The following is a 12,302-nucleotide window of genomic DNA, read 5'->3' as shown; positions in this document are numbered from 1 at the left end:
TAGAAGAGATTTCATTTTTGAAGACTGAACATCAGATTTGTCAGTGATATTTTCACCCCCCCCCCCCCCCATTGTCAAGGACATTTGCAGATGAACTGGTCCTAGCAAGAGACAAGATTGCTCCTGGTTGTGAGTAATGCTGCGAGACAGGAAAGCATTCATAACGGTTTCCCTCGCAACACCGCTACCGAGTCGGCCGCGAGCCGTCTGACGGAAGGCTGCGGCCAATCTTCGGCTAAAAAGACGTCTGATGCGCGGCACCGCGAATCTTGAAACGATTCTTCCCAAACAGGAAGACATGTCATCCTTTGAGCTTCACCTGAAAATAACCCATCATGGGGCAAAAAATAGATTTTGTGAGGTTATAACCTACAGAACACCCCATCTTCCTAGCTGAGTTCTACAACATAAATATCATGTATTTTGGGTGTATCTATATAGGACATATTGGCGTGTTCGAAGCTTATTCGAGTGTAGTGCATCAAGGATATGGTGATCAAAACATGGTTTTCTTAATGAGGACGGCTAATTCCATAAATCATTCACTAAAAATATACACAAGCCGCAATAGAAAACAATGTATTTCCTTGACTACTGTTCTCTCCATTGTAATACAAGCATTATGATAATACAACACCAGTAATATTGGGTATTACTCATGAGCATTCTGGAACACTCATTCTTAAATAACAAGCAGCTGAGAAACATACTAAAAGGACCATTCACACAGAAAAATTATTAATTTTAGATTGCAGAGCAGAATATGATTTTATTCACAACAATTTCTCACATGGCCACATTTTTTCCTCTTTTTTTTTTAGGGGGGGGGGGGGGTTCATGTTCGATCAAGATTTCCTCAAACTGGGGTGTGAAGTGGCAGTATTTGCTGCTTGACAGCTGTGGTATGTGCATAGGGTTACTGTTTCACCTCTATTACAAACACAATTTAGGAGGTGGACACTGCGTGACTACAGACAGCACAGTTCTATGTACAGAACATACAGCGTAATCACTTCAGCTGACTAGGTGTGTGGATATGTAGTTTAACTGTATCTCCTTCTAAAAAGCTTTTGATGGCATTTGCAACAGAGCACTATGGAATATTATTTGTGTACAAGTATAAAAATTGTAGATGCGGCAAGAAGACTCGGTTTTTAACACTCTAAAACTCTAAACATGTCTACTAGACATGACTGAAACAAGTGTTTTTGCTCTATAGTGTAAAGCTCTTCTCAGAACTTGCCCAGAACTTCCTTTTTAAAGTCTCTTTAAAGAGAATTTCCATGTCATCTTTGTATTGTGGGACTTTTGATAGCATGAAGTCATACACAGTTGTAGTTGGTATCAACACGGCAGCTACACGGATAAGGCCTGAAGAGAGCGGCATCTACATGGACCAATACGGCATCTCATGTGTACAGGGATCAACACGGCAGCTACATTGTACACGCAGCCACACGGACCATCCCGGATTGCTCTGCCAACATGGCAGTCCTCGGATAACGCAGAATGTTTTTAACCTCCAGAAGTTGCCGTGTTGGCCTCCCGGATGTCCAAGGACGCCCAAGGCGTCAACGTGGATCTCTCCCGGATCAGAGCCGGGGTGATCTGGCATGTCTCTGTGACTGGGGCTTTAGTCTACTAAAACAGTGTTAATGTGTAGTAGTCTGCATTTCAGTCCTGCCCCTTTCTACTGCCAAACAGGCTAACCTGACAGTAGGGGATTCCCCATTTGTGTCAAGGGTACTCTTATGCACTTGTCTTAATAATGTTTCAAATGGCTCATAAAAAGAACTACGACAAACATACACAACAACTACTCTCATAGATAATGTGACAAGAACAATTCTTTACAGAGCAAAATGTACTTGATAATAAATTGTCAGGAAGTAGGACCAAGACAAGCTAAAATGAAAACGAAAGTTGGCATGCTTAAAAGAAGGAAGCCACTTGCCGTATCAATTCAACATTCAAGGAATGAGTTTTATCTTGGTACATCTTGCAGCGATAGTGTGACCCTGTGTTCACATTGGTCCCTGTGGCGCGGGGGAAAGTCCACGTTGTGGGACTTTCTCCTCAAAAACCATAATGTGAACGTTCGCTGGGACTTGTCCCCTCGTCCCCTTCGAAGCAAGTCGGGTACGGGGACAAGATTTGGAGGGGAGAGTGACCTTGGGGCGAAATTGATGGCGTCCAGCTGTGGTCATCCAATGTGCGCGTGCGCATGCGCAATGCCTGGTTTCGAGTGGCAGAGCTCGCCCCAAGCCCCAATTGCCCCAACAGCTTGGGGACAGATGAGATAGCAGTGTGGACGGTCAGTCGTAAAAAAGATTTAAGATCTCTTGTGGCCGTCCCCGCAACCCCCCGCAGTGAACGCGGGGTGAGTTATACCCCAACTTGATGTGCCTTATTCCAAGACCCCAACAGGGCAACGTCAATCCATTTTTGAGCAAGTGAAACATTGGGTAATTGTCCAAGAGGGTGAGAATATAAAAAGAATTTATAAGTAAATTTTGTGATTTTTTTTTAACCTATAAAATTCAAGTCCATCAGAAAAAAAAAAAAAAAATCCGTGAGAAGTGTATCCAGCCATCTACTAGTGCTCTCTAAACCTTCCAAAATAACAAGATATTCAAGGTCAAAGAGTATTGAATCAAGAAAAAGGAATCAAAGCACATGGTGAGGGAAATCCACAGCAAAATTCAAATTGATGACTAATTTGATCATGACTTTGTTTGCACAATACTGTACCAGCATGTCCTGTCACTAAAATCAAACTTGCTAGGAAAAAACCCCAACAAAAACACTTTCTGTAATCACATTTAATAGAGCATACCAGTATCACGGATCCAACATTAGGATCATTTCCTGACCTAACGGCAAAGAATAGTAATAAGCAAGATAAAAGACCACGGGAATCCCATGTTACACTAATTATGGACAACATAAAAATGTTGCATGTCTTCAAAGACTTCTGCAATTTGACTTCAAATTTGATATAGAGATCTAAAGTTGTACACATTTAATGCTTTAATTTCAAAGATTCCATACATATGGAAACTGAACTTTTTCCTTAGAAGTGAAACCTTCTTGAAGCACAGAATTCCCACTGTTTTAAATGTCAGTTGATAAGCAATAAAAAATATTGTTTGTTTTTTTTTCATTTTTAGATTTTGTACAACAATTCTATTTCTCACATGGTGCTACATGTGTATATAGCTTTTTTTTTAACCACTTGCCTAGTGGGGCAAGGAGATTTTCAAATTGTTGGCAAACACTTGCCCAAAAAGAAAGTCCAAAAATACAAGGAAATTATATAGAAAATCACTTGTAAGTCTGAGGGCTTGATTGAACATAATCATTTGAATGAACAGTACACATTGATTCACACACTTAGTACAATGGAGTAACAAACTTGGTTTGATCAAGTGCTGGCATTCCATTGCATTGGGGCTTCTTCACTTTAAACGTGTTGGAAAGTTGCTGAACTTATTTAAAAGTTAAAGTGCGTTGCATCATTACACAGTCATTATCTTCGGTCTATGGTTGACTTTGTGGGTTTGAAGGGGAAAAATATGGGGAAAAAAGGTGGCTTCAGAACTTTTTGGGCAAGCATTTTTATCCTCATTGTTCAAAAACACTTGCCCAACTTTGATTTTCACTTGCCCCGGCAATCGCGCAAATGCTTATGAAGCACCTTGATTTCTTGTGTCTTGTGTGATAACATTTGATATCTCATGTAGAAGCACTGATTATGTCTTTCATCAAGAAAAACAGTCTGTTGATGGTAATAATTCATATCACTACCATCGGAGTAATCATTTCCAAAGCATTGTATCACGCACATATTAAAAATATTTGCATTTCAAACAAATGCTACCATTGCAGACATTGAATGGATCACAGAAAATACGAACAATCATAAAGGCTATTAAGACTGTTGACTCCTGAAAAAAAAAAAAATGTTTTCAGAAAATCAAAGAAAGAACACTTGTGTGAGTATAACATTGGCACTGATATTTTGCAGAATTTTTAAAGAATGATTTTATTATAAATGACTTCCCAAAACAAGAGTGGGAAAAAAAATCGAGAAAGAAAGCTCATAACTGTGAGAATAAAAACCATGTTTATTATACAGCTAAGACAAAACTTTAATATTACCTCTCTTTAGAGTGGTCTTTAATTACACAGTATGCCACTCTGACTTACAAACATAAAAGCAGTGACAGCTACTGTACATTCCTTTTGTCCAAATTTCTGGCAATGACCTATAAACCCGCATTGAGTAGTTATCAGCCATTAGGTAAAGTTTTTTTTCTTAGAACATTTGAATAGTGAGGTATGTAATAAACTGTATTGCAGACTACTGTACTGACCTGCAAGTTACTTGTTTACTTCTAGTTAATCTTTTATAGAGGACATTGATTACAACATGTATTTTGCACTTTACAAGTAATACAACCCTTGATGCCTGTTAGAAGTCTATTAAATATGAATGTAGGGTGTATAACTTGGTTCACTGAATGTACAATGTAAATTGTGTTTCTGTAATGTGGTTTTTACCACAGACATTCTTGCCATCTTTACTACAATGTAGGTGAAGGTCAGCTTACTATAGTACGGTTTGAAGTGTACATGTATCAATACCCCGAGTATTAGGTTTGCTATACATTTGTATAATATATTTAAATCATGCCCTCTGCAAAATATTATAATTTTTTGTCCCTCCAATTTTTATCAATAAGCCAGTTTGTAACTGGCTCATAAGCACGTTGGTACAAATGACCTTTCTATTTTCTTTATAGTTGGTTGGGCACTTCACTCATATTCAAAGTAATATTAGGTATGCGTACCGGTAAGTCTGCCCTGTGTAACAATTTATGGAATTCGTGTTAAATAAAAAGTGATTTTGCATGGGCGAGACCAGGTGACCAGAATGGTCTGTTAAACAACCCGGGGGGGGGGGGGGGGGGGGGGGGGGGGGGGAAGCATCCATTTCTTTGTTTTGTACTGAATGCATTACAACATGTTTAATAATTCGTAATGCCAAATACCAGGTTTGTAGTCAGGTGGATGTAATGGCAAGTATCATGTACAATGATTGCATGAATAATCATTATATGACACATGCTTATCTCCGTGAACTTAAAAAACCATCATGCGTTTTGGTACCAATGACCTTTTTCTGCTAATGCGCAAAGTAGAACTACGAACTGGCTTATTAGGGTTTTAATATAAATTGTAGAGAGTACACAAAAACCCAAATGACTTGAAATACATGTGGACATGTCGATCACCGTTATCTTTCAATTTTAAAAAGATTGTGCTATCGATATTTTTTTTTCCCTCAAAATTTGTCCTGAATGATAGTGATATGCAATGTGTGCATGCTATCTGCTGACTCCGACCCAAAACCGAACAACATACGTGTAGAATCTTGAGATTATTTGTAAAAATGTACGCGTATAGCTGGAACAATGTACACATCAGTACTGGCACTTGGAGCAGAACTTGAACAGAACTTGGAGCAGAACTTGAACACGCAGGGCACATGTGCCAAATTGTTATAGAGATATGATCTGATTTATCAAACTATGTATACTTTCAGGGGCTATCACAGGTGAATTATGGCTGTTTTTTGTGTATTCTAGCTGTACACAAATTTGACTTCCAGGGTATTGGTACACTGTATCCACTGCACATTGCTTCACAATGTCAATGTCACAGTATAGTACATGTACGTACAATATTTGTTTGTATTGTATTCAAAGGAAACGTTATATACGGGTGACCAGATTCTAAAGGTGAATATTGTGTGGAAAGTCTACAATATTCAGTTGTATCAATGATTTTTTTTTCTTTCTTAACTGTTCAATATTTTAGCTGTGTTTTCATACACTATGTATTTGTATTGCATATAATGTAGATTTACACTAAACTCTTCCATACAGTATTCATACTCAAAAAGTGCAGAACTTTTTCAAGACGGTACATGGATTACATGCCAGCAACACTGCCCATCCAAGAGACCCTTTTAGGATTCATGTGTACAAGTTTGTATCCTTTCCTTGTTTTAATGATCTCATCAATAATGTCCTTGAGACTATTACATCAGAACAGTTTGAGAAGAATATCTGTCTGTGTCTCTCCTAAGAAAGGGTGAAAACAATGACACATTTCCAAAGCAAGAGACTGTAATGAGCAATATGACCACAGCACTTCCTGGAGCCTTAGTGTTCTTCTTACAGGCCCAATTAGCAAGGATCCCCCCCCCCCCCTTTACATCTTACACGTATCTTTGAATACTTGGTAGTCATGGGCAACACAACTATTTTGTAGTACTTACCAACTTTAACAATAGTTTATCACCACCTATGGACCATGATACCCTGTGAACAGAACTCTACAGTGACCAAATGGTCAACCACGATCTTCTCTACTGCCCCCCTCCCCTCCCTCCACTGTAAGCAAGATGAAAGAATAAAGTACTGCTTTTCATAAGCATCCCCTGGATTTCTCTCTCTGTTGTTTAAATCACTACTGAAAGGCAGTCTTGGTGAATAAATTTGAAATCCTTCTAACAATGAGAGGGATACAAATATCTAATCGGCTGCATTGTGATCGAGTGGACATTGGTGTAGAAGTTGGAGGTTACGTGTACTTTCTCGAACAGGGTGCTACAACTTTGTAGCTGGACGGGCATTTTGGATGCAGAACAAGGAAGAAATGTCAACAATTCGGCACTCACTGTCAAACATGAGTCACCTTGACAGGTACACAGTGACACTGGCTGTGGTATGAAAGGGAGATGAGGCTGTACCAATGCTGCATCCAAAGTTAAAGTACATAAGTGACCACAAAACAAACCTACTGTGTAAACTTTGTGATGACTGCAAAGCACTGTGAACTGACATTACAAGACAATCAGCTGGGTTGCAAGGAACAAGTAGCCTGACATTTACCTGTCTTTAGTTACACTACAATTGTAGTTACATCTTAAGTAGCTCGCAGAATTGCTTTCATGCGTATTTCAAGCCCTTATTCCCCCTTAAACATCACTGTCATGTATGTTGTTACCACTCTGTGCTGTATACAGTGTAGTTTACTATAAAGAACTACCAAAATTAGCTGTCAGTTTACGATGTACAAAAGCAGCAAAATAACAAAAGCAGATATTACAGTCTTTTAAAAAAACAACTCTTCTTATACCACCAGCAGAATTCTCTCTACTTTATGATTTTGTTGCATGAAGCACAACTATTAGCAGGTCTAGGGCAATTACCCCCTAGACAATTACCCAAGATCCTGCCCCTGACCCTAACCCTAATCCTAATCCTAACCCAGGCTCTAACCCTAAACCTAACGCTAACCTTAACCCTAATCTTTACTCTATCCTTATCACTAACCAGTATTTTGCTGGGGGGTCGCCCTAACAGAATATAAACTATGTTAAAGGGAAAGCGTTTAAGATGAAACATCACGCTAATGTCCTCTTGGTATTTACTCAAGTACACTGGCTAATGTGTGTGGGAATCTTTTGTCTCGACACTTCATGGAAAAAGGAAAACCTCTAATACGATACAGGATAGATGTGAGAGCTTGCACTTTCATTTCATTTTTAATACGGCATCTCTGTTAAATGAAGATGTTGTAAGCACTTCATTTTTCATAAATCATACGACAATAGATGAGCTTTCACAGGCAGAGCCAACATCAATATTTCTGTCATCTTTCCAAATCCATTTTCCCCACAGTACTTATTCAATCTTGAATTATACAAGCCTCATATATGTTTAAAAGTTACAAAATGGATGGCTCATACATATACTCTTCAGCAACTTCTTGCTAACTTGGATTTTGCTAGTTTATATGACTACATTGTATGACCTAAGAGGAACTTCCCCAATAGCCTATTTTTCTTTCTTTTTTTGTTTTTTAGTTTTTGTTTTTGTTTTTGTTTTTTTTTAAATCCTGTTCTCAAAGTCTCTAATCAACAACAAAAAACAAACCCCCAACCAAAGTTGCATTCAAATCAAAACTAAGCCTGGGCCTTAAATCATCTTGCTAAAGCAGATATTAAGTGCTCCTCACCCCCCCCCCCCCCCCCCCCCCCCCATAAATCAGGAAAGGAAAGAAAGTCAATACAAGGAAACAGCAACCACCAATCTTTCCTATGAGAAACTACAATTAAAGGGAATGAACATGAACTAATTGCAAAGATCTTATTCGTGAAATATATTAGCTGATATCCATTGTGTTCAATACAGAGAAACTCTTCAGTAAACTCAAGATTTAACCTTTTAAAGCCCATGCTAAGTATGACTGTAATCACATATGTAAACACAATAAACCTGATAATGCCCAAACTGCTTGAAAATAAATGAAATAAAACTAACAAACTCACTTGATTACTGTATAAGCTGTTATTTTTGTGAGGGTTTAATTTTCGCAAATTTCGCAAATTACTGCTAGACCACGAATTTAACACACGAAAATGTCGCCATACACAGGCTAAGCTAATAGTGCACCCATACAATAAGCCTCAGTGTCAAATCGCTAAAACAACATGTCGCGAGAATGTCTGTGACCACCCCATTCGCGAAAATATCTGTACGAAAAAAGAACAGCTTAAAGTATGTTCATGTGATGAAATCAAATTTTGTGCTTTTTTATGTACTACTTCTGTGGTTTTGAACACATTTGCCATTGAAGAAGTTGAAGTGGCAACATGCTCTGATTGTCGTTTCGTTATACATTGTTTCGTTAGTCAGTGTTCAGACGTAAATAGCTATACCATTTTAGTATAATTTTTTTTTTGCGTCTGCACACCCTGTAAGTGAAAATCCAAGTTGTCCTTGAAGAAGACCTTGACAGAGTACTTCCCAGCCAGATTGTGTCATCACAACCACTTACAGGTTGTATCTATCCCTTGAGCTGCCCAAAGTTTTCACTTAGATTATTAGTGGAGGGGACTTAGAAACTAATTCTTCAAATCTGCATACCACAAAGAAAGTCTTGAAAATAGGCAACCTACACTGTAAGGTCCATTGTATGATGACTGATGATATAATCTTTAGAAGCAAGCAAAAAGATAACCTCTGTCAGATCATTGGCCTACTGAGAGAAAGGGACTCACTGACAATATGCCATAGCTATGAGAAATTAATTTAAGGAGGCAATTCTTATTTCCCCTGGCCCTTGTATCATATTTTGATAAAGACTAACCGCAAATTCCATACTTGTGCTTTCCAGACTTTAAATGTTTCATTCAAGGATATTTGGTTCTGCCTGCAGCTAGCTGTAGTACGAGAAAAGGTTGCCCCGTTGAAGACGAGTCCCAAGAATACTTGGGCAGGTGTCTATGGGAAATGCGTGTTACAGCAAAATCAGTCCGTCCTCAACAGGTTAATACAAAAAAACAAGACAAAAACAAAACAGAACAGAACAGACAAACAAAAAATCACAACTACTTGTGTGACTGGAAAGCTTTTCCAGACTCTTTCCCCTCTTACCATCAAGTATTGCTGGAGGATCGGTCTGGACGACATCTCCGTCCTTGCTGGAATCGTCCAGGATGTTTGTGATGGACGGCATGAAGCGTTGCAGCATAGATCCTGTTGTACGCCGAGGCAACGGAGTCTGTGTGAGAGAAGCAAACGAAATGTCAAGTGGGGGAGAGACAGATGCTTGGCTCAGATAAACTGGTATAAATCCTACTATTTCCACAACCTCGACAGTGTCACCAAAATTAACTCAAAATTTTTTGTCAGCTGAAAACCTGAATAGTGCTCAGGCTGAACAGCGTACATTTACAATGTAAGTTGTAGATGACTCTGCTTCCTATAATACCTGATGATGCAATTCGTAATTTACCGGGTACCAAATCTAATACAGTACCACATTTTGTTTGTGCTAAAGAAAACACCACAAAGATTAGAACAATGTCAGCTTTACTAAGATGGGTCAATACTTAAGTCACATTCTATTGGGTTACTTAGTTGTACGTAAGAATACCGCAAGCTAAAAAAAAAAAGATCCCACTATTAAAAGAACCATATCAACCGAACAAACAACACTGGGTTATTCTGTTGGCTCAACTCATCATAAAGAAGACTTCCTAACACCTGTAGAATCTTTTAAAATCAAATGTAATACACTGTACATCTTTGAGAACAAGTTTCCCTTGATGAATGGCTTTCTTTACAAAAGGAAAAAAAATCTTGATTTAATAAAAAGCTTTTATGCTATATCATATACTGTACAAACCATGTGTACATACATGCACCTTTAGAGTTCTTTCTATCCATGGTAAATTCGTCAAATCCCATGGAAATCGAGGATACATACCCCAGTGTTAATGATCGATTGGAACGTAGGCTATGTAATACTATGTTTGACATTTTCTCTACAAATGTAATTTCTTTTTTTAAGCTTTGGACACAAACTGTCCCTTTCTACAATATTGATCTTGTCAAGTTTTGATACTGTTTGTGATGGCACCTGGTATGAGCATTCTATATGAAGCATGGACAAAACCCACGCAATCTATTTAAGATCAAAACTGAAAGACAAACAAACTCCAAGTTTTCACTAACTTCTAAACAAACAGACCTTTTAAAAGCATAACAATTACACATCTTGCAGCATAATGGATTATTATATCAAAGATATCACAAGATGCGCAATCCAAACAATGTCTCTTCTTTTCAGCAGTTCTCAAAGAGGAATTCAAGATAGGATGAAAGTTACAAAATGCAGCCTGATAAAAACAAAGGATACCGTACAATTCACAGACACAAAGTTGGGTGAAAATATGATCAATATCAGATAGAAATTAAGGAAGTTATAATAATGTGACATTTTGCTAATTTTCAGAAAACGCTTCTTTAACCAGTTGATGTCATTGCCTCACAACTTGTCATACATTACTTATGAACCTTACATGTAGTTCGTATACAAATATTGAAATTTCAAGGTTCTAATGCGATTGTGCCCCAATTGGGTATTGTATCTGACTCATCCTCATCTTGAAGTTATTCAGCCAGGAACTATATCACACTTTTTATGCAGAATTTTCATCATTCTTTTTTTTTACATGATCAGTAGAAAATTGTGATGTGATGATATCATCAGCTAACCCATTTGCAGATTCATATTGACTGTTCAAGAGCTGTTTTGCAAAAATTAGTGAAAATTCACAATTATGTACCGGTAACTTCCCTAATCTTTATCTGATTTTGATCAAATTTTCAATGTTGTGTTTTTTACATCTTACTCTTTCTTTTCAGACAACCTTTTACAGTGTAACTGATCTGTAATTCTCCTTTAAGAAGCAGTTTAACCTATCTAGTCTTGAAACCAATCTGTGGTTTGGAGCTGAAACCTACTACACGTATCACAATTTTCATTATTAATGTTCAGTGTTTCATAAAAGTAGCGTTTACAAACAAAATCAGATTTCATTTGAGCACTACGTTGTTCAAAATTTTTTCAACTGCATAATTTTCAAAGGCCTCCTAATTGCTGTATTCACAAACTGACTCTCAAAGATATAGTACATCTAATCGAATCAATCTCCATTTGCTGCCCACTGGGGTGCATTTGAAAACCATGAAAAGTTCCCCTCAGTGAATATGTGCATCGGAGCTCATAAAATGCTCATAAGTAAAGGTCTACCCTTGCATCTAAAGTTCTTGGGTTGTGTCTGTACTAACATAGAAATCAGTGCTAAAACTGTTGACATGTATTTACAGTTCATGTTACAGGGATTCTCAAATATATCTGAGCCGCGCAAGCCTTCCTACCCCAAGGCATCCCCCACATGCACTACAGAGTAAGTCTTTATTAAGGGCACATCTCACTGAAGGAGACTTTGACTGATGACTGATCAGTTGCTGCAACTCGTGCGACTCCAAAGACCAAAAACGGCTTGCACTTTCACCAAGAAATACACTCCACGGCAATCAGAGACATCTCCAAATGAGGTGATACCCGGTAATTTATTTGTTTGAAAGTCATGGAGATGTTGCCGCGACATCTCCGAGACGTCTTCTCGGTCACAAAGATATCTCTGGGATGTCTCCCATAGGTCACCAATGGGTCTCTGTAAAATTGCGGAGAAATCTTGGACACCTCACAAATGAAGTTAGTCTCAGCGACTTGGCTGCAATTAAGGAGACATCGCAGAGACACAGCGGAGACATCTCCACAATCAGCTGAAGACTGGAAAGAGTCTTCCAAAAAAAATTGAACACATTCAGTTCTCTTGCGACTCCCTGGAGACTCGGCTACAGTCCAGGAGA

General features: G+C 38.3%; 1 protein-coding gene across 1 annotated transcript in view; it reads right to left on the bottom strand.

Moving 5' to 3' along the window:
• The window catches only part of LOC139718574 (myotubularin-related protein 10-like), a 90,947-nt gene that overhangs the window by 74,760 nt on the left and 3,885 nt on the right, over positions 1–12,302 (bottom strand). Inside the window, exon 2 of the mRNA XM_071630041.1 lies at positions 9,513–9,639. Coding sequence (XP_071486142.1) covers positions 9,513–9,639 — 127 coding nt within the window. The remainder of the gene's footprint in view (positions 1–9,512; positions 9,640–12,302) is intronic.

The sequence above is a fragment of the Diadema antillarum genome, unplaced genomic scaffold (assembly GCF_040938485.1).
Source record: "Diadema antillarum isolate AM-2024a unplaced genomic scaffold, OU_Dant_1.0 scf00000097, whole genome shotgun sequence".
NCBI lineage: Eukaryota > Metazoa > Echinodermata > Echinoidea > Diadematoida > Diadematidae > Diadema > Diadema antillarum.
Note: the sequence above shows the minus strand (reverse complement) of the source record. Positions and strands in the feature narration are given on the sequence as shown.